Source organism: Rhinatrema bivittatum, chromosome 1 (genome assembly GCF_901001135.1).
Source record: "Rhinatrema bivittatum chromosome 1, aRhiBiv1.1, whole genome shotgun sequence".
NCBI lineage: Eukaryota > Metazoa > Chordata > Amphibia > Gymnophiona > Rhinatrematidae > Rhinatrema > Rhinatrema bivittatum.
Window position 1 is genome coordinate 282,743,821 of NC_042615.1, and position 23,777 is coordinate 282,767,597.

A 23,777-nucleotide genomic window follows, 5' to 3' on the forward strand; every position below is an offset into this window, starting at 1 on the left:
ATTTTAAAACTAAATTAAAGAATAAAATAAATTAATAACATAGCAAATCGTTACCTGTTTCATCTAACAGTTTCTCAATTTACCCAACATTGGTGGACTTCCTCCTCATAAATTAGTTGATAAAATTGGAATTTCTACCCATTGAGTCCAAGAATGTCTTATTTACAAAATTTTATACAGAATCCATGTCGCTTTAGTACTGGACTGGGACTGGGTCCCTGAGGCAGGGCTGACCCTAGGAAGATGCGGGACCGGGGGCAATTCAGCCCTAGTGGGCCCCCCTCCACCCCCACACCCCCAAGACATTGAAGAGCCAGGGGAGCGGATGAATCTGAGATCAAAGAGCTTGAAAAGCAGGATGAGGAGGGTCAATGTATCTTCCCTTCTGGCCTGGCACAGATGTTTCCGGGTACAGGTTCCTGCAGGTCCCTCCCTACTAACGCTCCTGAAGAATGGGAAGTAATGTTGAGGGAGAGCAGGGCTACCTCAACAGTGCGGGACCATCAAAGCCCTAGTTGGCTCTTCCCCCCCACTTTCAGGACAGCCCTACACAGGGGTGGTAGAGAAGCAACTTAAACCAACTTATAACCTGTTGTATAATCACAGGGGGTTTTTTGTTTTTAGAAAAAAAAAAAAAGTGTTCATACGAATTGTTCTGCAATTCTTTTCTTACTTGTTGTAAATTCCTGAGGTTCGGGCAGCTCCTGACAGTGCCAATCTCCTGCTGCTGGTGGAAGCAGTTGAAGCACTGCAGTTTTACACTATTATTCTCTAAGAAGCCAATAGTCAGTCTGATGATTTCATTACATATCCTCCTGTGTTTTGAGAACATTATGATCAAACAAATGTAGACTGACACTTGTTTTATAATTGAAAAATATTGGACCTCTCATGAGGAAATAGTAACCTTTATCTATAGTAACCCAGGAGAAAACGGTAACCGATAGTAATTTTCCATCTGAAGGGGGTGGGGGTCTCTAGAAATATGATATAATCTTCCATTGCTTATTCTGTCCTTCCTCTGGGTTAATTAAACTTCACTGCCAGACCATATTTTCTGAATATGGCATCAGATTTTCACATTCTAGAGTTTTCTCCCAAAATTTAGAAAAATATTTCTCTGAAGGCAAGCAGATCAGCAGTCACTCAAGTGGATCATGTGACCTTTGTGTGTGTGTGTGTGTGTGTGTGCTAAGTGAAACAATCTTCCAGAGCTTTCTATTTTATTTTGTCCACTGTCTTCATTGGACAATCCACATGAGCTCTGCATGCACTATTTTCTTCTTTTCACCTCTTTGGTGCCTCAGCACCTTTATTTATCTTTGGTTTCCCTTAGTCACGTTTTTGTCACACAAAAAATATTTAATTTTTTGCTGTTCTGGCACATTGTATGCATAGTGTGATTTTCTCTCTTCAGTCAACCCATGTGCCAATAAGATGGTTTTTTTTTCCTTTCAGCATGTTTTTGAAGCATATGTAAAATATATGTGCAAATAACTGCATGCACTATTTAAGGTGAATTTTCAAAGCACGGTGCACACCAAAACCGGGAGATATGCGAATGTCGGGCTGGTGCATACTGAGAAAATTTTGAAATGTGCCCGCATGCATGCATATCTCCTGCTACATGCACTAATGAAACGTTCTGAAGAAGGAGAAGGGCAGGGGCATGGGCATTCCTGGATTTCAACTTCAAGTTTGCACTAAAATACTTATGCGCATTGCGCACCGGCGCGCACCGCGGTGCCTCAGTAATAAAATTAAAAAAAAATAGATTGGCAGGATTTTAAAGGTAGGGGCGAACAGGGGAAACGGGAGACTTTTAAACTAGGGGGGGTTTGGAAGTTCTATCCTTACCTCGGCAAACTGGGAATGATCTGGGTAAACTGGAAATGGCATTGGCGCGCAAATCTACTAAAATCCCCCCACTTATGTGGTAGAAACGGAATTTGCGCAAGCCTACCTAAAATTGTGTGCACATGTGCGTGCATGCAGCCTATTTTATAACATGCATGCATATATGCACGTATGTTATAAAATGGCCGCGTCCCTGGGCGAGAGCTAGTATACGCGCCCATGCACCTGTTTGAAAGTTACCATCTTTGTGAATTAGCAGGTACTATTTTTCTACTGGGACTTATATGCAAATAAGCAAAGTAGAACAATTATGCACAAAATGTAGCAGCAGGATATTTTGCAAAAAAAATAAGTACACCTCATAGAGGTATAGTTTTGGTTTGGGTTTTTTATTTACAAAATTTGGTCTGTAAACCCAATTTTGCATGTAATTTAACTATGTGCTAATAGTTAATGACCTTCTATGCTTGATTTTGCATTGCAGCAGCTTATCAACAACTAATTTAAATGCAATTTCACATGCAGATGTGGTGAACCCAGAAAACTTCACAACTGCTGCTTTACACACTAAACCATTAAAATAGTGCACTCTGTTGCAATGCACACTGTTGGTTTAATATGTGAAGCACTATTTGCAAAGTTTTTTGAATTTTAGTACATCAGCCTCAAAATGTCTTGTTCCTTTGATTTCACCTCATTAATTTTCCTAAGAGTGGCGGGTTAACTAGTCACATAAACCCATTGCTCTGTCTGAGTTTGATTAGGAAAGAAATATTACCAGAAAGATTTTCAAGTCTGGATAATCTGCTTTCTTTAGAGATTTCCTGTTATAAGTGTAACCCCTTTTTTGAAAGTAGGTTGTTCTTTCACGGCACACAACTAATTTAGGCCTAGATGCATCAATTTGCTATAATTTTCGCATGAATAGCATATACAATAAAAAAAGTGGTGTGGTTAGGCTAATTTTTGAGTTACCACAACGTGCACTATTTTTAGCACTTCACATAGGCATTTACCGCAATGCGCATTAAATGTATCACACCTACAATATTTCTACTTCTCAAGCTGAGAAGTGCCCAGACAGGTATTTCCATGGTTTGGGCTGCTCCAGAAGGGGGGGGGGGGAGAGAGAGAGACTCTTTTTAAGGCTATCATATTAGTCAACTATTTATACTACTGTAGGAGAGTCAATTAGTAACTCAAGATGAGGTTTTGGTGGTGGTCTAGGGTTTGGGGGCCAGTTTTACATGCACAGTCAGAGATACGAATAGCACAGTACACAACAGTGAAGATTTGATGTGATTTGGAATGAGGAAAGATACACAAATATGAGATGCAATCAAGCTAGGGCAAGAGTACATTGTAGAAATCTGTGACAAATAATTATGCCATCCACGAGGTTTTTTCTCTCTCTCCCCCTCTCTCCCTCCCCTAATAGGATTTCTGATCAAATATCATGAATCCCATTTCAGGACAAATGCCAGGAAAACATGCAATGTTAAACAACCTCATTTTCATAAACCCCGCCCAAATCCCTCCCCTTTGACAAAATTTGCATATGCATAGTGAGATGTGAAAAATAATGCATTCGTTATGGCATTATCGCGGGCGTTAAGGCCCTAACGCATTTTGATGACTGACTCTGTTATATCTTTGGAGCTTCTCCAGCTAGCACTTCTCCTAGATCCTGAGCTCTCTATTCCAGAGGGGGAATTCTTTTTATGGGCCAGACAGTGGTGTGATTTATCTCTTCTGTGTATTGGTAGCTGTGGAGGAAGGAGTTGCTGTAACAAAACAAATAGTAATTTGAGTGAGGTTACAGAAATCAGTGAACAGTAATTTAAGTGAGGAAATGAAAATCAGCGAACAGTAATTTGAGCGAAGAATACATTTTTGGGCTGCCACAGAGTGGATGGAAAAGGCCTTTGGGTTATCTTATAAACTGAGATAAACTATATTCACTTCTTTAGCTATTATAAGATCTTGGGAATATCTATGGGTGATTTGTTATATTAACAACATTACCTAGTATAAGAACTATTACGCCTAGAAGAAGGTGGTATATATTGACACATTTAGAGCAGAAGCGGTACTATGTTTAGAAGAAGATTGAACACATTGTTGTGATGTGATTTAAAATATTTATTGGAAATTATGCTATTACTATGATGCTATTATTATCAGTGTGATATACACATTGCTGTATCTTGTAGATTACGACTTTTGATATATGATGGTTTTAAGGTTTGAATGTGGACTGAATGTGATTTTTTAGATATAAGGCTCACATTTTCTATGAAGCTGCTATAATAAAAGTGTTTATAAAAGTGTGGTATGAATGTAGTGATTTTTGACTCTCATTCAGTGTATTTCTATGTAGTTTATATTTTGAGAGTCATATGCAATTCCACCCGCATTCATTTGATTTACAAAACAAACAGGACCAGGCACTGGGTGTTATTAAATACTAAATTTACTGATTGGATAAAGTCAACTTTAAATAAGTGTGCAGTTACAGTTGATTTTATTACAGATAGGGTGTCTCATCTTAGCTAGGTGTCCTTTTCTTCAGCAAACTGGTAGAGCTTCCCATGATGATGTGACCTGTGCACTAAAGCTTTCCCAGTGGTTTACACAAGGGTCCCCTTCTAGCTTAGCAAAACACATCCTTCCTCTTTCTTCAGTTTAAATCCAATCACCCAGCTTATGGGTCCTCTTCCCTTGTAGGTGGAGATCTGGAAGGGGGTCTCCATTGTTCTTAAGTGATTCCTTTAGTAGTTCTGAAGGGGTGAATCCTCAGGTTGAAAAGTCTGTGGATCAGGAACCTGCTATAGCAGCCTGGCTCTCAGTAAGGAGGGGTGGCTTAAAAAAACCTCCTCACAAAAAGAGAGATACTGCTTTCTTTTGTGAAAAAACTTCCTAGACTGGTATTCTTCTGTTGTCATAGGTGCTTACCACATTCATGAGGTGAATGGGCTGAATGGCCTTCAACCCCTGCCCTCTGAGTCCAGCCAAGGAGGATGACCTTCTTCAAAGGAACATAGTTAAACACAGTCCCTTTCAAAAATAGGATCTTCTAGCCTTCAAACGCCTCACGCTGCCAAACCTCTCACAAGTGCTTGTTTCATTCAGGGAGTGAATGGTCTCACTGGTCTTCAGACCTGAAATGACCATCCTGCAGGGGTTCCAGCACAAAGATGCCCTTACTGTAACTAAACACCAAGAGGCCCTCTGGCAGGGTGTGCTTAGAGAAGACCCCCCGCTTCAAAAAGCAAAACTATGATGAGGCAGGGAGGCTTCACCAGGAGGGAAAAACATACATCTTGACTCTTTAAGAGTCTGACCTGAACTGATTCTAGCCACACTTTAAACTGCAAGATGGCTGTTTATAAAGGAAAGAACAACCGATCTTGGCTCTCCTAGATGGGAGGAGGGTGAGGGGGATGAAAAGCTCGAGTGTTTTTCTATCTAGAATGGACACTAAGGGCATTTTGTGGCAGTCTGGAGGGTTCTCCCACCCAAGTAAGTAACTTTTCTATCAGGTGAATTACCTGAAAGTGAATATTGGTGATGATGGGGGAAGATAAATGAAATGAAACATTAGAAGCATAGCATTGCAAAAGGTCTCACTTTAGCCCTCTCTTGTCTCTTCTCCATCTGTCTTTCTATGGCAGTTGCCTCTTCGATCCTTTTCACTCAGCAATGAGAAGGCCTCTGACTATCTTCTGGTTTTTTTTCCCACAGTGAAAATTACCTGATCCGCTGGGCCTGCACAGGCGTCCCCAAGGACATTGAGCTCCTCAACAACCTGAAGGTGATCTTCACGGTAAGCACGTGATGTTTGTGCCCTTCCAGTCCATTTCCCATTGCACTTTTGATGTTCACAGGCACTTTGGTAGAGGAAACTGAGGATGGCCTGTTATGCACAAGGATCATCGCAGTCCTTAGTGAGAACAATATAGTTTCTCTCTCATGTCTAGCATCCTGCAGAACCACAGTGAGAGATCAAAATGTCCTCCATTGAAGGCTCCACAGCACTTTTGCTCAGATGAAATTAAAGTAATATTCCTATCCTATGACCCCTTAACTCAGGCTGAAGAACAATATCCTGTGGTTCAGGGGATCCGGGTTCAGAGCCCCTGCCTATCAGAGCCACTTGCGCCTGGGTGCTCTGCCAAGTAGTTGTGATCAGATGTTGCGAGAGAGGGTAGATGGCTGACGCCAATGCAGCGGCACTTACCAGCTAATGACAGAAGAGGCAGCAATCCAGCCCTTGGTGCTAGCCAGGGTTCACTGAGCTGCCCAGGCATACCATTTGGGGAGGGGAAATTGTAGAGACCAAGGAGAGAAAAAAAAAAGATTTTCTCCCCATTGATGGAATGAAAATTCCATTTTCTAATGAGCTTATTTATTTATTTATTTATTTATTTATTTATTTAACATTTTTATATACCGGGATTCATGCAGAATTTGCATATCATCTCGGTTTACATTGTAACTGAAAAAACAAGCATGAAGAATGCAAATTACATAGAACAGGGCATTAAAACTTGTGACAGAATACATGGGTAAAAAACTTAGAACATAATAGAGGATGGAAAAACTGAAAATTATCTTATTGTAATATGTTATATTTTAAGCTTGGTTTGAAGGTCTTTAGATAGTCTATTGGCTAGTGTGGAGGTGTTGATGTATATTATTATCATGAGTGTGACTGCAATATATCTTCTGTAGTGAAAAGCTAGTTTGGCTGATTTGGTTTCTTCTAATCAGGGCTTCTCAAACTGTGGGTCAGGACTCCAAATGGGGTCACAAAACTTTCAGCTGGGGTCACAACTGCCTCAAATGGCAGTGATCTTCAGTCACCAGCAGCAGCAGTAGCAACAGCATTAGTAGTGGGACAGTGTGGGGCATCTGAGCCTGCATGCACTTATAGGCCATGTTGTGGCACTGCACTTGCATGAGTTTTTATGGTAACAGGAAGTCATGCATGAAGATGGATCAAGGCCACTGCACTGGCACACTGGTCCCATACTGTCTTTCATTAGTAATGCTGCTGCCGCTTGTAGATCTGTTAGGCTAGGGGTGGGGAGGGCTGAATCATGAGGGGATGGGAGGACTGAGTGTTCGTCGATCAGTGGAGATTGACATTGCTCCTCTCTTCTCACCCAGCAATGAACCTACGCAAGAGAATAATGTTGCCCCTGTTGTCAGTCTGACCTCTTTTTCCACATTTGGGCCAGGACCCACTGGAAAATGTTGACCAGGGGCATGTGGGAAAAAGGGTCTATTTCAAAGGAGGAATAAGATGCAAGAGAGATTTGAGGGTTGAATCAGATGGAGAAGGATTAGCTGTGGAGGGTGAGATAGGGGGGAATGACAAGATCATTGGAGGATGTAAAAGAAGGTAGGGTTGAAAGCGGGAGGGATTTACTGGGGATGAGAGGTGGGAGTGGTCAGCACGGGAGAATGAGATAGAAGGGTTTGAGAGGAGACTAGGAGGTGAGAGAGGAGATGGGATGAAAATAAGGAGGGAATAGGGCAGTTGTGGCCAACTCTGGTCCTCGAGAGCCACAAACAGGGCAGATTTTCAGGATATCCACATTGAATATGCATGAGATAGATTTGCATACAACTGAGGCAGTGCACGGTAATCTATCTCATGCATATAGGGGACAGGGAGAGAGGAGGGGATGACAGAGGATTAACCAGTTGGAGGATATAAGAAGGGCTTGGAGTTGAGAGAGGATCAGTTAGTGGCATGCGATAAAGGCGGGAGAGAGAGAAGGGATGGGTTGGGGAGGAGAAAGGAACTGTGAGGGATACATGCTGACCAGAATATTTAATCTACACTTTAGAAATCAATAAAATCAGTTTTTAAAATATCCATTTTTATTAAATGTTTCAATAATTGCAATTTAACAAGAACCCCCAAAACTATGTATCTCCTTCTGACATCATATGTAAAAAGCATTCTACATGAAAATAACACATTAAAAAAATATTTCTCATTTTATTATTAATAAAATCTGTTTTTAGCAAAGTTTCTAAAAACGCATGAGAGTTTTTAGGATGAAATTAGGTGGAAAAGTTGATCTCATTTAAGTAGAAATGTTGCGTGGCAGAGGCCTTGTGATTGAACTGTGAGCTCTCCTGGGCTCATGTTGTTATGATTAGTTTCTGATAAGCCACATGCATATTATGCAGAATTTATAATTACCCATTGTAATTTTTCCACATATTTCGAGTTATTACTGGGCAGCGCTTGCCGCTATGTATGCTAAGGCCCTTCTAACCGCTGTGTTTATCAAAAGGGACACTAGAACACCATTGGGAAATCTAAAACTAATCTCACCTTGGAAAATAATAAAAATTACAGTTTGTAAAATGGATTAAAACAAACCTGAAACCTGTTGAGGGAATACTACTGAACTTAAATTTCATATTACTGAATTCCCTTGGGCGAGTGACAGTTTCCCTATCTCTTACCCCAGCAGCAAAGATTTTCTTTCCTTTTCACAAATATTGTGATTTTTCTGTTCTTAAATGAGTTTTCAAAAAAGGGTTTTGGAAACTAGGAACAAGTAATTTTATCCTCAGAAAAAAAATTATTTCTCAGGTGCTTAAGGATAAAGCCAAGCACATACTGGTTTCTTGATATTAACAGCAGTATTCATAGGTCAGAAGGCTCATAAGAGTTGGGAATCTGCAGTGATCCCTGATCCTTTCATAGCCATCCGGAAAAACTCTAGTGTTCTTGCTTACAGCTCACTCAGTAATTTTATAATTTTTGTGTGTGTGAAAAAATTAACTTTTGCTCAACAATTTTTTCTTAAAGAAACATGCCATCCTGACCTTTGTATTCCTAGCCCCTGGAAGGAAGGGAGCATCTCATCTATTGCAAAGGCAATGTCTACTGGTCAGACTTTGGGGTAAATTTTAAAACCTGCACGCTCGTGTCCACATGCACGCAGATCCTGGTGCGCGCACATGGACACAGTGATTTTATAACATGCGCGTGCATGTTATAAAATATGATTCCCACCCGCACATGCCTGCCTGATTTCAATCGGACACGCATGTGTGGGCAGGTGGGATCTCATGTGCGCAAGGGGGGGGATTTTAAAAAAATACGCAAGGCGAATGTAGCAGATCCATAGGAGGGAGCGCTTGGAGGCACTCCCGATCCCGGGGAGAGTGGAGTGTGCCCTTGGACCTTGGCGAACCAGGAGAGGAGCTCCGAGGAAGCGCCAAGGCATGTGAGATGGAGCCTTTTCTGGGTAGAGACAGGATGCCCAGTCCCTTGCCGACCTGCACAGCCTCAGGGAGGCCAACCATGCAAGGCTGATCTCTGAATAGTCCTCCAACCACTCCAAGCCCTTTCGGACCTGCTGCTGGGTAACAGCAGAGGCAGCAGGCCAGACAGGAGGTAGAGGTAGATGAGGACATCTGGCAAGCATGGAGACAGAAGTGCTGACGAAGACTAGGGAATGGAGGACAAGACAAGACAAGCTAAAATCAGGTAAGTAAAAGTCCGGAACTTCCAGGGGAGTGCAGGACCTCCCTGCCGCTCACGAACACTCAGTAAAGAGCAGCATAGAGGCGCAGGACGGATGACGGCCCCACAGGGAATCCAGGAACAGGAAGATGGACATCTGGACATCAGAGACGGAGGACGTCAGGACAAATAAATGGAGATATCCGGCTGTAACTCATAGCAGCAACGTCTTGGACTAAGCTTCAGGAGCCTGGCATGATTGACGCACCTAACAGGTCATTCGATGGAAGACGAAACCTCTGACCTGGCGTGGAAGACGCAATGGAAGGTCATCCTGAAGTTGGACTGAGGACGGGCCACTAAGAGGTAATCTGGAAACAGGAACCTAAACATATTTTTGACAAGGGACGAGGAGACTCCTCGGCGATGACTGATGGAACTGTCCCACCGAGCGCCCAACACACCCCAACCAGGGTGGTCGCGGAGCACTGGACCACTGTGTGCCCTACACAACCCAGCCGGGCTGGTCATGGACCACGCAGGGAAGGGACAAGTGGAGCCTCGAAGACAATTGGACAACGGAGACATCAGGAATGTGGACGACAAAGATAACTGGAACATCAGGAACATGGAGGAACATCAGCAGAGACCAGGAACAATGACAACGAGGGATCCCACGAAGAATAAGGAAGCCAGGCAGGAGCAGGAAGCAGAGAAGTCCTAGGGAGGACTAGCCCCTTGACAAGGCGAGAAAGGAATAGAAGCAGGGCCCTTAAATAGGGCTGAAGAGGCGGAGATGCCTAGGGAGGAGTTCAGGTGGGGCCCAGGGCATATCCGGCCGCGGGCCCTTTAAATCCAGCAGAAAAACGCGGCCTCACCCCTTAGGAGAAAGGGGCAGGACCTTCGCCGCGTATAGGAGCAGGAAGAACAGGCCGCAGGGCAGGCCCCGGCATGGGAGGCAGAGCGATGGCAGCATTCAGCCGCTGAGGAGCAGGACTTCAGGCCTGCAGGGAGAATGGCGTCAGTGGCGGCTCTGTGCCACAAAGAGAGGCTGGAGTCCACAGCTTCCTGCCACGATGAAAGGAAGGACAGGCTGCGGCTTCCTGCCGTGAAGAGGAGACAAACGGCCTCCAGACCACAAAGTAAGTGCCTGCTTGCAGCTAGGCCCACGAGCAGGAGCACAACAGCGACACAATTGGGCTTTCACCAATACCCTACCAGTCTGCTCCAATTAAGGAGATGAAGTAAGCTCCAACAGATGAAGTATGTTCCGTGTACCAGCTGGCTGCTGGCTCATGCTACCCTGGGACAGAACCTAATGGCTGCAGTCCCAGTCGACCCCTGTCCTGCCCAGACCCCGCTCCCCCAGCCTGCCCCTTTCAAGGAGCCTGGCACTTCTGCGCATACCAGGGATACATTTTTAAAATGCACTTGGCATGCGCACGGCCCAGCCATGCACATATCCCCTGTTTTTTGCGCATGCCAGGCTTTTAACATTTGGGCTTTAGTGTCAAGGACAATCACTGCAATAGTTGGGCTAGATGGGAAGGGGGAAGAGCGTTTAAAAAATGATGGGAAGCCCTAAGTAGTTACAAAATGAAGTTTCATGGTACCAAAGTCCAGTAGAGTCCAGTTCTGACCAAGATGGAAACCCAAATGATGAGAGGGAAATTGCTGGGTAAAAGAACAACATGTCTCTGTTCTAGAGTTCCTGAAAGAACTCTGCAAGTTTCAACCATATCCAAGACTTGAGGTGGTAGATTTCCCACTGCTGCCAGGTCACTTCTGTTAAGCTGTTCCAGTCTTGGTCATCTGAATCCATTTCTACCACATTCTGAAACATTGCAGTCCTTTTCCTATTACTAAACAGGACTTCAAGTCCAGGAAAGCTGTATAGTAGATATAAGAAAACTGTATTTGTGGGGAGCGAGAGGAGAAGGAGCGGGCCGTGGGCCGAGCTACCCCGAGACCACCACCAAGTAAGGACTTTACCTTTTATCAACTGCAGCTCCGTTAACGCTGACTGCCAAGGAAAGCCCTGAACTGTAACATCTGTGGGTGAACAGACGCTGTTCCCAACGCCGGAGGGGGCGTGCCCTCTTTCTTTAAAATCAGCTGCGATGCGGCGCTGTGACGCCGCCGGCTCGACGCCTAAGCCGCGCGGGCCGAAGGGGCGCGTGGCTTTGTCCGGCTTCGTCCGGATGAGTTTGGGAGTTTGGCCACATAATTTCATGTCGAATACCTTTTTTTCCTGATGGGGAAGAAGAGGAAGGCAAGAAATTTGACTTCATCACCAGTGCAGTCCGTAAGCACCGGCCCAATGGATCAGCATGTCATGAGGCATAAACTGACCCAGGGGAGGAAGGGGTAGGAAGCCTTTCTTTAGCTTCCATAAGCCCAGGAGAAGGACCCAATTTACCACCACAGCCAACTAGGAGTTCACCCTCATAGATGGCTATAGAACTGGTAGGAATTAACCCCTTGGAGGCCAGCTTAGAAATACAAGCTGGAAACCAAGGAGTTGAGAAACCTTTGATTACTGTTTTACCTGTGGAGTCTATTCCAGTTCTTCCAGATAGCAATGTTGGGGATTTTTCCCCAGACAATGTTACGATATCAGATGTGTGGAAAATTATCTCTAAATTAGATAATAATATTACTATAATGAATAAATCATTGTCTGCAGTGATAAATGCTAATGTTGAAAAAATAAATGAGCAAGGGTTTAGGATGGTGAATATAGAAAAGGAAATGTCTGATTTAAAAAGTAAAATGCAATTAGTTCATTCATCAGAAAGCACTTTCATGCGGGATAGCTTAAACATTCATAGAGAGTTAGAGCGAATGGAAAATATTATGCGTGTAAAAAATTTAAGGATAGTAAATTTTCCTATAACGCAATTACTCTCATCTATGGAATCTTTAGGAAATTTCTTAAAGAGATATTGATGTACAAAGATGAAGAAATTCCTAATTTATCTAAAATATATTATCTTAATAAGAAGAGGGAGAGAACTGTTCAAAATCAGGGTCAGGAGAGCCCTCCAAGTTTAGGTATTTCTACCTTCTTGGAGGATTCTCTTGATACTATTGGGAGTAGGGCCACTCTCTTCATTTCCTTTTTATCTGAGCAAGACAAGGATAAAATGTTCAGAAAATTTTTTCCTAATAAGGATCTTTCCTTTTGTGGACAAAAAATCCAGATTTTTCCGGATGTAGCTAGACCCACCCAAGCCAGGAGAAGGGCTTTTTTATCATTAAAACATCGTGACGTGGCCTTGGGTGGAACATTCTTTTTGAAATTTCCCTGTATATGTTATGTGAACTATAAAGGAAAAAAATTTGGGTTTACAGATCCAGTTCATTTGGAGACCTTCTTATTAGATAAATTTGAGCCTTATTAGATAAATTTGAGCCTTAAATTAAAGAATAAATCTCCTTCTCAATTATTGTTGGCTGTAGTCTCGATACACCCTCTTAAAAGAGGGATACCTAGATTTCAGATTTCCTTTATAAAAAATTTGGAGGATGTTCTCCCCTAATTATGTTTGGTATCACATAATAAGATATTTTTATTTTTGTTTATTGATTGATAATATTGGATATATGTGATATACAATATGTAAATTCCTTTCATGATTGTATCATTGAAAAAACAATAAAGAATAAATTGAAAAAAAAAAAAAAAGAAAACTGTATTTGGAGTAGCCTACCAAAATTGATTCAATGACCTAGGTCATTTAGCCACCCTAAGAGGAAAACAAGGGTAGGCTCATTAAGCTCCTGTATCTGTAGAGCAAACAAGAGCTTTAAGATAAGGTTTGGAAACTGTTCCATGAAAATGTGTCATGTTGTTTGATGTTTCTCTCAAAAAGGGTGCTATTTATTTTAAATTGAATAGCCTACTAAGAACATAATTCTCATTGGTTGAATATATGATGTAAAACTTCCCTAGGGATGAACAATAAACAAAGGTTAATAAAGCATCCAGTCAGACTCTTCTACAGTTCTTGGAATATGCTATCCATTTCCTAATTGGTTGAAAAGTGATTTAGTTTTATAGTTGCCTACCAATGATACCTAATAACATATTTTCATTATTTTCAGTTAATGGCTTATAATAGTTAGATTATTCCTCAGAGAGAATACTTCAAGAGACTAGTGGGTTCTGAAGAGAAGGTCCTTCAGCTTTACCCTCTGCTCAGTGATTTCCTTTGCTGGTCAGTGATTCAGCAGATGCCTTTTCTGCTGAGTATTTTTGCATAGTTCTTTTACCAATGAATTTTTTCTGCTTTTAACTGTAAAACATTATATACAATGGAGTAAACATATTTGTTATTCTCTCAAGACAGAAGATATTTCCCCAACTGCAAAAAGAAAAATATATGCATGCAGCCCAAGTTTTTACTGCTCATCTAAGGGAGACTGAGGTGAGGGTGGGTACAGGGAAGGAAGAAATTGCAACCACTGATTCTCCCTCCACTCAAACCTTTGTTAAAAAAAATCTAACAAATATATTCTAATCACTGTGAACCTGGAAAATGTAGTAGGCCAGAATGACAAACTAAAGAGTAGCAAATCACCTGGACTGGATAGTGTGCACTCCATGGTTCTGAAGGAACTAAAAAATGAAATTTCAGATCTATTAGTTAAAATTTGTAACCTATCATTACAATCATCTATTGTACCTGAAGACTGGAGGGTGGCCAATGTAACCCCAATATTTAAAAAAGGCTCCAGGGGCAATCCAGATAACTATAGACCAGTGGCCCTGACTTCAGTGCTGGGAAAAATAGTGGAAAGTATTCTAAAGATCAAAATCACAGAGCATAAAGACATGGTTTAATGGAAACAGTCAGCATTGATTTACCTAAGGGAAGCCTTGCCTTCCAAATCTGCTTCATTTTTTTGAAAGGGTTAATAAACATGTGGATAAAGGTGAGCCAGTAGATGCAATGTATTTGGATTTTCAGAAGGCATATGACAAAGTCCCTCATGAGACATTTCTGAAAAATCTAAAAGTCATGGGATAGGAAGTGGTGTCCTTTTGTGGATTATAAACTAGTTAAAAGACAGGAAACAGAGAGTAGGATTAAATGGTCAATTTTCTCAGAAGAAAAGGGTAAACAGTGGAATGCCTCAGAGATCTGTACTTGGACTGGTGCTTTTCAATATATTTATAAATGATCTGGGAAGAAATATGACGAGTGAGGTAATCCAATTTGCATATGATACAAAATTATTCAGAGTAGTTAAAGCACAAGTGGATTGTGATAAATTGCAGGAGGACCTGTGAGACTGGGCATCCAAATGGCAGATGAAATTTAATGTGGACAAGTGCAAGGTGTTGCATATAGGGAAATATAACCCATGCTATAGTTACACAATGTTAGATTCCATATTAGGAGTTATCCCCCAGGAAAAAGATCTAGGTATCATAGTGGATAATACATTGAAATTGTCAGCTCAGTGTGCTACAACAGACAAAAAAGCAAACAGAATGTTAGGAATTATTAGGAAGGGAATGGTAATTAAAGCAGAAAATGTCAAAATGCCTCTGCATTACTCCATGGTGAGACAGCACCTTGAGTACTGTGTACAATTCTGGTCACCACATCTCAAAAAAGATATAGTTGCACTGTAGAAGGTACAGGGAAGAGCAACCAAAATGATAAAGGGGATGGAACAACTCCCCTATGAGAAAAGGCCAAAAAGGATAGTGTTGCACTGGAGGTGGACCCTTGGCCTGGCGCAGGATTGGTACGGCCCTCTGAAGAATCCCAGATGGCGCCTGCCGCCAGGAGGCTGAGCACCAAGGAGACAGAGGCTGACAGGAACTTCACCAATAAATGTCCGGGGGCTCCGCGGGTTGAGCCCTTGAATTCCCGGACTGCCTGGGCTTAGGTGGGCCTCTGGGGGTCTCCTGGAGAGATGATGGAGAGGTGTACCCACCAAGAAAGAGGTGCACGGCTGTCGGTGAACAGGCGAGCTGGACTGGAACTGAGAGTACCGGAGACCATGGGAACAAGGCAGGAACTGAAGGTCCTCCGGGTAGGATAGGCAGCACCTAGTGGTCCAGCTCGAAGAAGGCCGCTGGCTGTGTCAAAGCAGGTGGACCTGGTGGTCACAGGAGGAGCGAAGAGAGTGTCCGAATGGAGCGCAAGGCTCAAAGCCAGGGTATCCATCCGAGGATAGTCAACCAAAGCGAGGTTCGGTTCCAGGTATCAGTCTGAGCGTGGTCAAAGGCAAGCAGAAGTCAGTTCCAGGTATCAGTCCGAGCGTAGTCAAAGGCAAGCAGAGGTCAGTTCCAAGTATCAGTCCAAGCGAGGTCAGAGACAGTCCAAGGTCATTACCAGGTATCAGTCCGAGAGGGTACAACCTGGGTAGCAAGACAAGGAACAGGACTCAGGAACGAAGGAACTCTGGAACAGATGCTGGAACACAGGAAGGACCACGGGAACACAGGAGCAATTGCAGGAACAAGCACAGGAACACTGGAACAAGCACAGGAACAAGGAACGCAGGGACACTGGCGCAAGCACAGAAACAAGGAACGCAGGGACACTGGAACAAGCACAGGAACAAGGATGGCAACTAGCTTTACACTGAGGTGAAGACCCGATTGCCAAGGTGAGGTTCTGGGGAAAGGGGCTCACCTTATAAACGGAGATTAGGTGATGTCATCGCTGTGCACCATTCAGCGGTTTCCTGCCCTGAGCCCTTTAAAGGGCTGGACGGTCTGGGTGCCGCACCTAGGGGCAGACCCGACGCGGAGGAGGACTCCGAGCCACGCTGAGAGGAGCGCTGGGATGTCGAAGGCCCCCAAAGGGCCTGGGGATGCCACCAAGAGGTGCCGTGGGCACAGGGAGCTGGTTGCGGCCGCAGGAGAGGTCGGACTGTGGCCCACTGGAGTGAGGGCGAGGTGAGCAGAACCAGGCGCACAACAGTTAGGGCTTTTCATCTTGGAGAAAAGACAGCCAAGGGGGGATAGGATAGGTCTTTAAAATCTTGAGAGGTCTAGAACGGGAAGATGTGAATTAGTTATTTACTCTTTCAGATAACTGAAGGACTAGGGGGCATTCCATGAACTTAGCAAGTAGCACATTTAAAACTAACCAGAGAAAATTATTTTTTACTCAATGCAAAATTAATCTCTGGAATTTGTTGCCAGAGGATGTAGTTAGTACAGTTAGTACAGCTGGGTTTAAAAAAGGTTTGAATAAGTTCTTGGAGGAGAAGTCCATTAATTGCTATTAATCAAGATGACTTAGGGAATAGCCACTGCTATTACTAGCATCAGTAGCATGGGATCTACTTAGTGTTTGGGTACTTGCCAGATACTTGTTGCCTGGATTGGCCAATGTTGGAAACAGGATGCTGGGCTTGATGGACCCTTGGTCTGACCCAGTATGGTAATTTCTTGTGTTCTTACTGTTACGGTGGTGGACCCATGGACTGAGATGAGGTTGAAGCTATCTGTAGGGAGGACCCTACAGGTCCTCTTCATCAGCAGATGAAGCTGGCTGGTGTGGAGACCAAACAGGACCTTCACCAATACCAGCCCTCGTTCCCCACAAGTTGAGACCTTGGGTACCAGGGCCAGATGGACTTAGGCACAGGTCTCTGATAACGAGGAAGGACAGTAGATGCAACAGTATCGCCTCCTCTAAATCCCCTCCCCTAAACCCCCCTCCCAATGGTTTAGCCTTCTTGGGATGAGCAGCATGGAATTATTTAAGCAGTTTTTTGTCTAGTATGTTGGAGGCATGTTCCCAGGTATTTTCCTCTGGGCTGTACCCCTCCCAGGATATCAAATACTACCACTTCTTGTTCTGGGGCCTTCTGGTTTGGCCATGACAGAACTAAAGGCTTGAGGAAAGAAACATGGAATGTGTTGTAGATCTTCAATAAAGTGGATAGGCATAGTTGATAGGTAACAGGCCCTATTGATCGGACAGTGGGAAAAGGCCAAGATAGTGAGGTGCGAGTCTCATGGAGGGTACTTAGCCAAAGCTTGTCTCCCGCCTTGAATTGGGGGGCTGGTCACTGGTCACTGATGGATGTCAGTTGCTCTCTTCACTCTTAGGGTAGCTCTCTGAATCATCACCTCAGTTTGAGTCCACAACTCTTGGAGTACTTGTGCTGTTAATTGGGCCGTTGGAGAAGAGATGGACAGTGGTAGTGGGGGGAGAGGCTGTCTCCCAGAAAGAATCAGAAATGGGAATATCCTGTGGTGTCATTAATATGAGAGTTGTGAGAAAATTCTGCCCACAGGAGAAGTTTTCCTGATGCTCAGTTGTCCAGTTGTCCTGATGCACATTGATGAATACTCTTAGGAAGGTCTTAAGTGTGTGATTCATTCGTTCCGTCTGACCATTGGCTTACGGGTGGTAGGCCGTGGTAAAGTCTAGCACGATTTTAAACTTCCAGCACAATAATGCACTAATAGTTGGCTGTAAACTGGACGCCTTGGTCAGAAGGAATATGTTGGAGAAAGCCGAGTAAGCAAAAAATGTGAGTGATGAACAACTTTGCCAGTTCTGGTGCAGAGGGGAGGCTTGGAAGGGCAATGAAATGGGCCATTTTGGAGAAACGGTCCATAACAACCCAAATTATATGGCAGCCATTAGAGAGGGAGAGGTCCACTATAAAGTCCGTGGACAAATGGGGGCTGGCAATGGCTGTAAGAGCTCCCAAGGCTGTCCCAACATAGATTATTGCTGAGTGCAGGTAGGACAAGAGTCCAAATAGGCCTTGACATCTCTCTGTATCTGGGGCCACCAATAGTACCATTGGAGTAACGTGAGAGTCCGGGCCTGGCCAGGATGTCCTGCGACACAAGAATCATGGGACCATTCCAAAACCTTCTGGCGGTATTTGCGGGGGACAACGCTCTTTCCTGGGGGATGGTCTCAGTAGCAGCCAAGAGAATCCATGCCAGATTGATGATGTACCCAGAGGGATCGGACGTATCTTCTGCTTTGAAGGACCGGGAGAAGGCGTCAGCCCAGGGGTTCTTGGTGGCAGGCCTATATCTCACCACGAAATCGAAGTGAGTAAAGAACAAAGACCACTGAGTTTGGCAGGCATTCAAACGCTGGGCGTGGCGGAGATGTTCCAAGTCTTTAATGGTTGGTATATACCGTGATGCGATGTTGTGCTCCCTCCAGCCACTGACGCCACTCCACAAAAGCCATTTTTATGGCTAGTAACTCTTTATCCCCAATGCAGTAGTTCTGCTTGGCAGGAGAGAACTTACAGGAGAAGAAGGAGCAAGGGCAGAGTACCCCTGTGTCAGAGTGTTGACTTAACACAGCCCCTACCCCTATGGAAGAAGCGTTAACCTTGAGAATGAACGGATGTATGGGATCTGGGTGGCAGAGCATGGCCCCTGGAGGAAAGACTGCTTTAACTTACAGAAGGCAGTAACCGCTTCAGGAGGCCATTCTTTTGTATTTGCCCCTTTCCTGGTGAGTGCTGTGAAGGGAGCAGCAATCTGAGACTAGTTAGGAATAAAGTGTCAATAGAAGTTTGCAAATCCCAGGAACCTCTGTAAGGGGCAAAGACCAGAAGGTTGGGGCCACTTCAGGATACAGGCTACCTTCTCTGGGTCCATGTGGAATCCAATGCTACAGACTATATATCCCAGGAATGGTAAGCTTTCCATCTCAAAGACACAATTTTCCAATTTAGTGAACAGTTTATTGGCCCGTAGTTGTCGGAGGACTTAGCAGACATCTCAACGATGGGTTTGGAGGTCCTTTGAAAAGATAAGAATGTTTTCAAGGTAGTTCACTCTACTGACATACAGGAGATCCCTAACAACCTCATTCATCATGTTTTGGAATACCACGGGGACACTGCAGAAGCCAAAGGTCATTACCAGATATTTGTAATTGCTGTCCCACATGTTGAACGTGGTCTTCCATTCGTCACCTGGCTTGATTCAGATAAGATTATACACCCTCAAAGATCCAACTTTATAAATACCTTGCTCCTTGAAGACAATCAAGAAGTTCTGAAATAAGCAGCAAAGGGTAGCGATCCTTCTTGGTTATCACATTTAAACCTCAGTAGTCAATTCAAGGCCATAGCATGCCATCCTTTTTGGCCACAATAAAGAATCCCACCCCTGCTGGGGACATGGAGGGCCGGATGAACCCTCTATCGAGGTTCTCCTGGATATATTGGGACATGGCCTTAGTCTCTGGAAGGGACAAGGATTACACCCTTCCTCATGGAGGGGTAGTGCCAGGTATTAGATTGATGGCACAGTTGAAGGAATGGTGCTCTGGTAAAGTGTCCACCTTCTTGGAAAAGACAGTCGCATAGTCCGCATACTGTAATGGCAGTCCCAAGGATGTTGAGGCTAGAGGAATAGTCGAGGGAGATCTGACTTGGAGGAGGCATGAGGAATGGTAGCGAGATCCTCAGTTCATCAGTTGAGAAATTCCCCAGTCGATGATAGGAGAGTGGAGCTGTAGCCAGGGCAATCCCAATATGACGGGATGTACTGCCTTTTCAATGATGTGAAAGGTTATCTCCTCCATATGTAAAATACCGATACGGAGGCGCAATGGAGCTGTGGTCATGGTGATTTGGCCAGGGAGAGGTTCTCTGTAAATGGATGGATAAGTAAAGCTGGGTCCCTGGGAACCATTGGCAGCTTCAGATGAGTGACCAGGATCTTCAAGATGAAGTTTCCCCCAGCACCGGAATTTACTAACACAAGGATAAAGAATTCATGCTGGTCCGTAGTGATTGCCACCTGGAGGGTAAGTTGGGGAGCAGGAGTGGTATAGGCTAGGGTCATCTCCCCGCTGACTCCCAGGCTTGGTAGTTTCCCTGCTTTACAGGACATTGTGCAAGAAGATGCCCCTTCCCGGTGCAATAGAAACAGAGATCCTGGGTACGACGACAGTGCTTCTCCTCAGGCGTGAGGTGACTCTGCCCCAGCTGCATGGGTTCCTCAAGTTGAGATGAAGTAGGAACTGTCACTGGGCTTGGGACAAGGAAGCGTGAAAATGATGGGGCAAGCATGACCTGCCTTCATGACATTCACAACTCCTGGGACTGCTACTGTTGGATTTTCTGAGCCAGACCCGGGATGGCCTGGAGGCCTGAAATATCCGCTGGATCCATGGCCTCAGCAAACTGTTATGGGGGGTGTACCCTTGGACCAAAACGAGGTTGAATCTACCTGCAGGGAGGAGCCCTGCAGGTCGTTTTCAGCAGGCGGAGTTGGTTGGTCAGAGACCCAACAGGACCTTCACCAATACCAGCCCTCGTTCCCCACTGGTTGAGCCCTTGGGTACTGGGGACGGCTGGACTTAGGTGCAGGTCTCCGATAACGAGGAATCCCATGAAGGACAGTAGGCACAAACAGAGTCAAGATGCTCCAAGGGTCAGGGCAGGCAGCCAACAACGAAGTCCCGAAGATGTGCCAAGAGTTGAGGTGAACAATCCAATAAATTCCAAAAAACATACCAACAGTCAGGATAGGTAGCGGTCAAGCAAAGTCCAGGAATAGACCGAGGTCAAGGCCAAAGAAACAATCCAGGTAAAGAGAAGACGAGGACCGGGAGTCAGGAATACAGAGTTAGGAACACGGATTTAGGCAACTGGCTACTCTCCGGGAGCTTGACCTGTTGCTGAGGCAAAGGCTGAAGGCAGGGACTGGCTTTAAGTAATTCTTGAGCAATGATATCACTGGTGAGGGCCACAGGGAATTTCCTGCTGCTGTTCCTTTAAATAATGCAGAGAGGCGCGCGTGCGCACCTAAGGAGTTACTGACTTTGCTCACCTTTCCATCTCTCCCTCCATCAACTATCCCTCCATCTCCCTTTCTCACACCACATCTCAGTCATGTGCACCATCTAGAATCCTTTTATCATTTGCCCAACCATCTATCACTCACTATGGCTGCCCCTCTATCTTCCCTGGCCTTTCCATCTCCCTTCTCAACTCACCATCTCTAAACCTTCCATTTTTCAGTCTCTTTCCCTCACCATTCCTTCTTGAGGACCCAGCAGTGCTGACCATGCTGGAAGAACAGTGACAATATATGGGCGGCGGCAGCAGGACTGGAAGCACAGTGAAGGGAGGGAGGAAGATTGGCTGGCTGTTGTGGCAGTGTGGTAGTATGACAGAAATGCATGCTTAGAATCTACCTACTGCTCTTCTTCATACCCAATGAGCTTCCTGTTGGAAAGGAAGTGCAAGCCACAGAGGAGGAGCAACATAGGTACTTTAGTACACATCATTGCCATAGCACACCAGAGAGAGAGAGAGAGAGAGAGATGTATTGTCTCTGCTTTTCACAGCCCTATTACTCAGGTCCTGGGTTACCTGAGAGACCAACGGTAACATTCAGGAAGTCAGGTGGGAAGTAGATAGCCCAGGAGTCTCCCAGAAGCAAAAGACGTGGCCTGTCTATATATATTCAAGTTTTCAAACTTGCTTTTCAATTTGTTTTGAGTAAATTTTTTGCTCCTTGCTTGTTGCACTGCATTATTTTTTTGTATTTCAGTTTGACTGCATTTTCAGAGGATTAGTCATAGGATTGTCAGTTTCTCTCCATTTCCTTTCTCCAGTGGGGTTGCATACTATATTTCTTCTTCTAATGCAAGCCCTGCCTGCATGCTCTTGCCTGGCTCTAATGTTCTGATTCTCCAGCACCCACTGGAACCTGATCTGTGTTTACTGAGGTGCATTTAATAGCTATAGACAGCAGGGATCAAGAGATTCTGAAATAAATGCACTCCAGACCTTATGAGATACGGGGCAGCTCTTCTTTGCTCCATATTGAGATGGTGCTCACAACTTCAATATGACATATTAACAAGAAAGAAAACCTGAGTTGTATTCTGTATTCATGTTAAGTGGACTCTGGGATGAACTGCTGGGGATAAGAACTTGACCTGGATGGCTCTGTCTTCCTAGAAATAAGTTTGGCTGCAGCCTCTCAGAGGAAGAGAATATAAAATAGATTTCAATTGGATTTCTGATAGAGACCCTGAGAAATTAACTACAATGTAGACCTGACACAGCACGTGTGATGGGGTACAAAAATGTGTTCTGCATTATAAGTGAGCTCACTTTATATCAATTTATATATTTTACTGCAATAGATAAGAATAATGTGATAATCCTTAGGGATGTGCATTCAGTAGAAACAAAATAGGAAATAAAAAGAAAATTTCCTTTTTCATTTCGGGTTGTTTTCAAAATGAAATGATTTAAATGTCAACAAAAGTTCATCACAATCTTGTTTTGTTTTGAAAAACAGAAAAAAAAGGTCACCCGTCAGGCCTAGGCCTAGCCTAGGGAATAGGCAAAGACCCAAAGCAGAGCCACAGCCTATGCCTGAGTGTGATGCCAGGATTTGGCCTAGGCCTGGGCCCAATACCGGGATCTCAGCTGAAATCTGAGCAAAGACCCAAGCCTGAAAAACTTTGCCAGGGTCAGGAATTTCCCAACCCATCTTACCCTCTCCACTGGGGATCTGTCTCCATGACTAGGCCCAGGCCCAACACTGAGGCCCAGGCCAAAGGGCAGGTCCTGATGCAAGGGCCTTGGCGTAGGCCAGGGAATAGGCCCAGACCCAATGCAGGGCCCAGTCTGGAGGATGGGTCCTGACACCTGAGCCCAAACCCAATGCTGGTGCTGGCCCTGGGGCAGGACCCTGATACCTGGGCTCCAGCCTGTGCCCTGACCCAATGTCAGGGCCCAGCCCTGAGGCCAGGTCCCGATGCCTGGGCTGAGGCCTGACACAGGGACCTTGGTTCAGGGTCAGGCCCAGGCCGAAAGGCTGGAGCTCAGATCTTGGATGTCCTCTTCTGTCTTCTTTCTTCAAATGATAGTGTCTGCTGGGGATGCACTGGAATAAATTTTCAGCACATTCTCTATAGCGGAGGGTGCCATTTTGATGTATGACAGTTAATTCATACTAATGACCAGTATTCATCTCCGCTTAAGATGAGAATTGTGAATATATCTTGAAGCAAGCGTACTGTCACCTACAAAAAAGTTCTGTTGAACTAACTTTATTTCAAACAATTTAAAAAATAATAAATTAAGGAGAAAGAGGTAGAGAACAAGAAGATGAATGGACATGCTCCCCTGATGAAGGAAGAACAAATTTTCGAAACGCAGCTGTGTCGGGAGATAAGTTACAAACTGTTTCATTTTGGTAGTGGCAATTTAAAGTGCAAGAGATTGGCGTTCATATATAATTTCCCTTAAACAGGAGATTTGAAATAGAAGGCGTTTAAATCAACAAAATTAATTTAAATAATTCTCCCCGAGCATAGGGACAAAGAACTTGGACATTTAACATAAGTTTTCAAAAATTTTTTGGCAAGAAAAAATTTAAATGATCCCATTATGCAAGGTGGAGAAAACAATTAATTTTTAGAGAAAA

At 44.2% G+C, this 23,777-nt stretch overlaps 1 protein-coding gene across 1 annotated transcript in view; it reads left to right on the plus strand.

Annotated features, from left to right (window-relative positions):
- LOC115087992 (dedicator of cytokinesis protein 2-like) overlaps positions 1 to 23,777 on the plus strand; it is a 1,829,205-nt gene that overhangs the window by 227,642 nt on the left and 1,577,786 nt on the right. Inside the window, exon 9 of the mRNA XM_029595813.1 lies at positions 5,602 to 5,683. Coding sequence (XP_029451673.1) covers positions 5,602 to 5,683 — 82 coding nt within the window. The remainder of the gene's footprint in view (positions 1 to 5,601; positions 5,684 to 23,777) is intronic.